The sequence below is a fragment of the Numida meleagris genome, chromosome 16 (assembly GCF_002078875.1).
Source record: "Numida meleagris isolate 19003 breed g44 Domestic line chromosome 16, NumMel1.0, whole genome shotgun sequence".
Classification (NCBI taxonomy): domain Eukaryota; kingdom Metazoa; phylum Chordata; class Aves; order Galliformes; family Numididae; genus Numida; species Numida meleagris.
The window spans coordinates 5,317,566-5,318,787 of record NC_034424.1 but is presented as its reverse complement, the minus strand read 5'-3'; the positions used below and the strand labels follow the sequence as shown (position 1 = coordinate 5,318,787).

General features: G+C 69.6%; 1 protein-coding gene across 1 annotated transcript; it reads left to right on the top strand.

Annotated features, from left to right (window-relative positions):
• Positions 7-1,216, top strand: IER5L (immediate early response 5 like). Its single transcript, XM_021414134.1, has one exon. It carries the CDS (start codon positions 149-151, stop codon positions 1,166-1,168), a length of 1,020 nt encoding a protein of 339 aa, XP_021269809.1. The 5' UTR covers positions 7-148; the 3' UTR covers positions 1,169-1,216.

The following is a 1,222-nucleotide window of genomic DNA, read 5'->3' as shown; positions in this document are numbered from 1 at the left end:
AAAAAAAAACCCAACCAAACAAAAAACAAACAAACAAAAAAAAACCAACAACCACCAAACCGACCCAAAGCCATCCGCACGCCCTCCCGGTTTGCACCGTGTGGATGCGGCCCGGGCTGCGTGGCTGCGCGGCGGGCGGCGAGAGCAGATGCTGAGGGGCCGGAGGAGGAGGATGGAGTGCACCCTCGATGCGCAGAGTTTGATCAGTATTTCCCTGCGGAAGATCCACAGCTCCCGCACTCAGCGAGGCGGCATCAAGCTCCACAAGAACCTGCTCGTCTCCTATGTGCTCCGCAACGCCCGCCAGCTCTACCTGAGCGAACGCTACGCCGAGCTCTACCGCCGCCAGCAGCACTACCCCGACGGAGCCCCGCTGCTCGCCATGCCCCCTCCGTGCCCCCCTCCGCCGCCCTCCGCCCCTCCGGAGCTGCCCCCTCTGCCCGGCGACCCCCACGAGCGCGACGTTCGGAGCTGCGCGGCGCTGCGGGGCGGCGCGGAACTGGGGGCGGAGGTAGCGCTGTGCTCCGCTCCCCCCGAACTGCAGCAGAGAGCGGCGTGCAGAGACTCCGCGGGCTTCTACCGAGCGGCGCCCCCCGGGCACGGAGCGGGACACGGTGCCGGGGCGGCCCCCTCCCCGTACGCCGCCGCCGCCGCCGCCTCCTCCGGTTGTGACTTTGGGAGCGGAGGAGGAACGCAGCAGCACTGTAGCAGCCGCACCACGGTGCTGGATTTGGACACGCACGTCGTGACCACGGTGGAGAACGGTTACCTGCACCAGGAGTGCTGCTCGCAGTGCCCGTGCTGCTGCCAACCCGCGGCGCCGGGGCCCCCCTCCCCGCCGCCCCCGCCGGGCGCTAAGCGCAAGTATTACCCGGGGCAGGAGGAAGAGGAGGGGGTGGAGGAAGGGGAGCCGGGGGGAGGCGGGGTGGCGGGCGGCCCCCAGTTCGCCCCGTGCACCAAACGCGCCCGCTTCGAGGAGTACGGCAGCGCCGAACACCCGCAGGACTCTTCCAACATCTCCAACTTGATCTCCATCTTCGGCTCCGGTTTCACGGGGCTGGTGAGCCGGCAGCAGGCGGACTCGGAGCAGCCCCTCAACGGGCAGCTGTGCGGCAAGCAGGCGCTGGCCAGCCTGGGGGCCTGGACTCGGGCCATCGTCGCGTTTTAGAGCGGAGCGGGGAGCGGAGGGAGAAAGCGGGGGTGCGGGGGGGGCCGCGGTGCG

Coding starts and splice junctions, on each gene's coding strand:
- IER5L (XM_021414134.1), top strand. CDS start 149: ATGCTGAGGGGCCGGAGGAGGAGGATGGAGTGCACCCTCGATGCGCAG.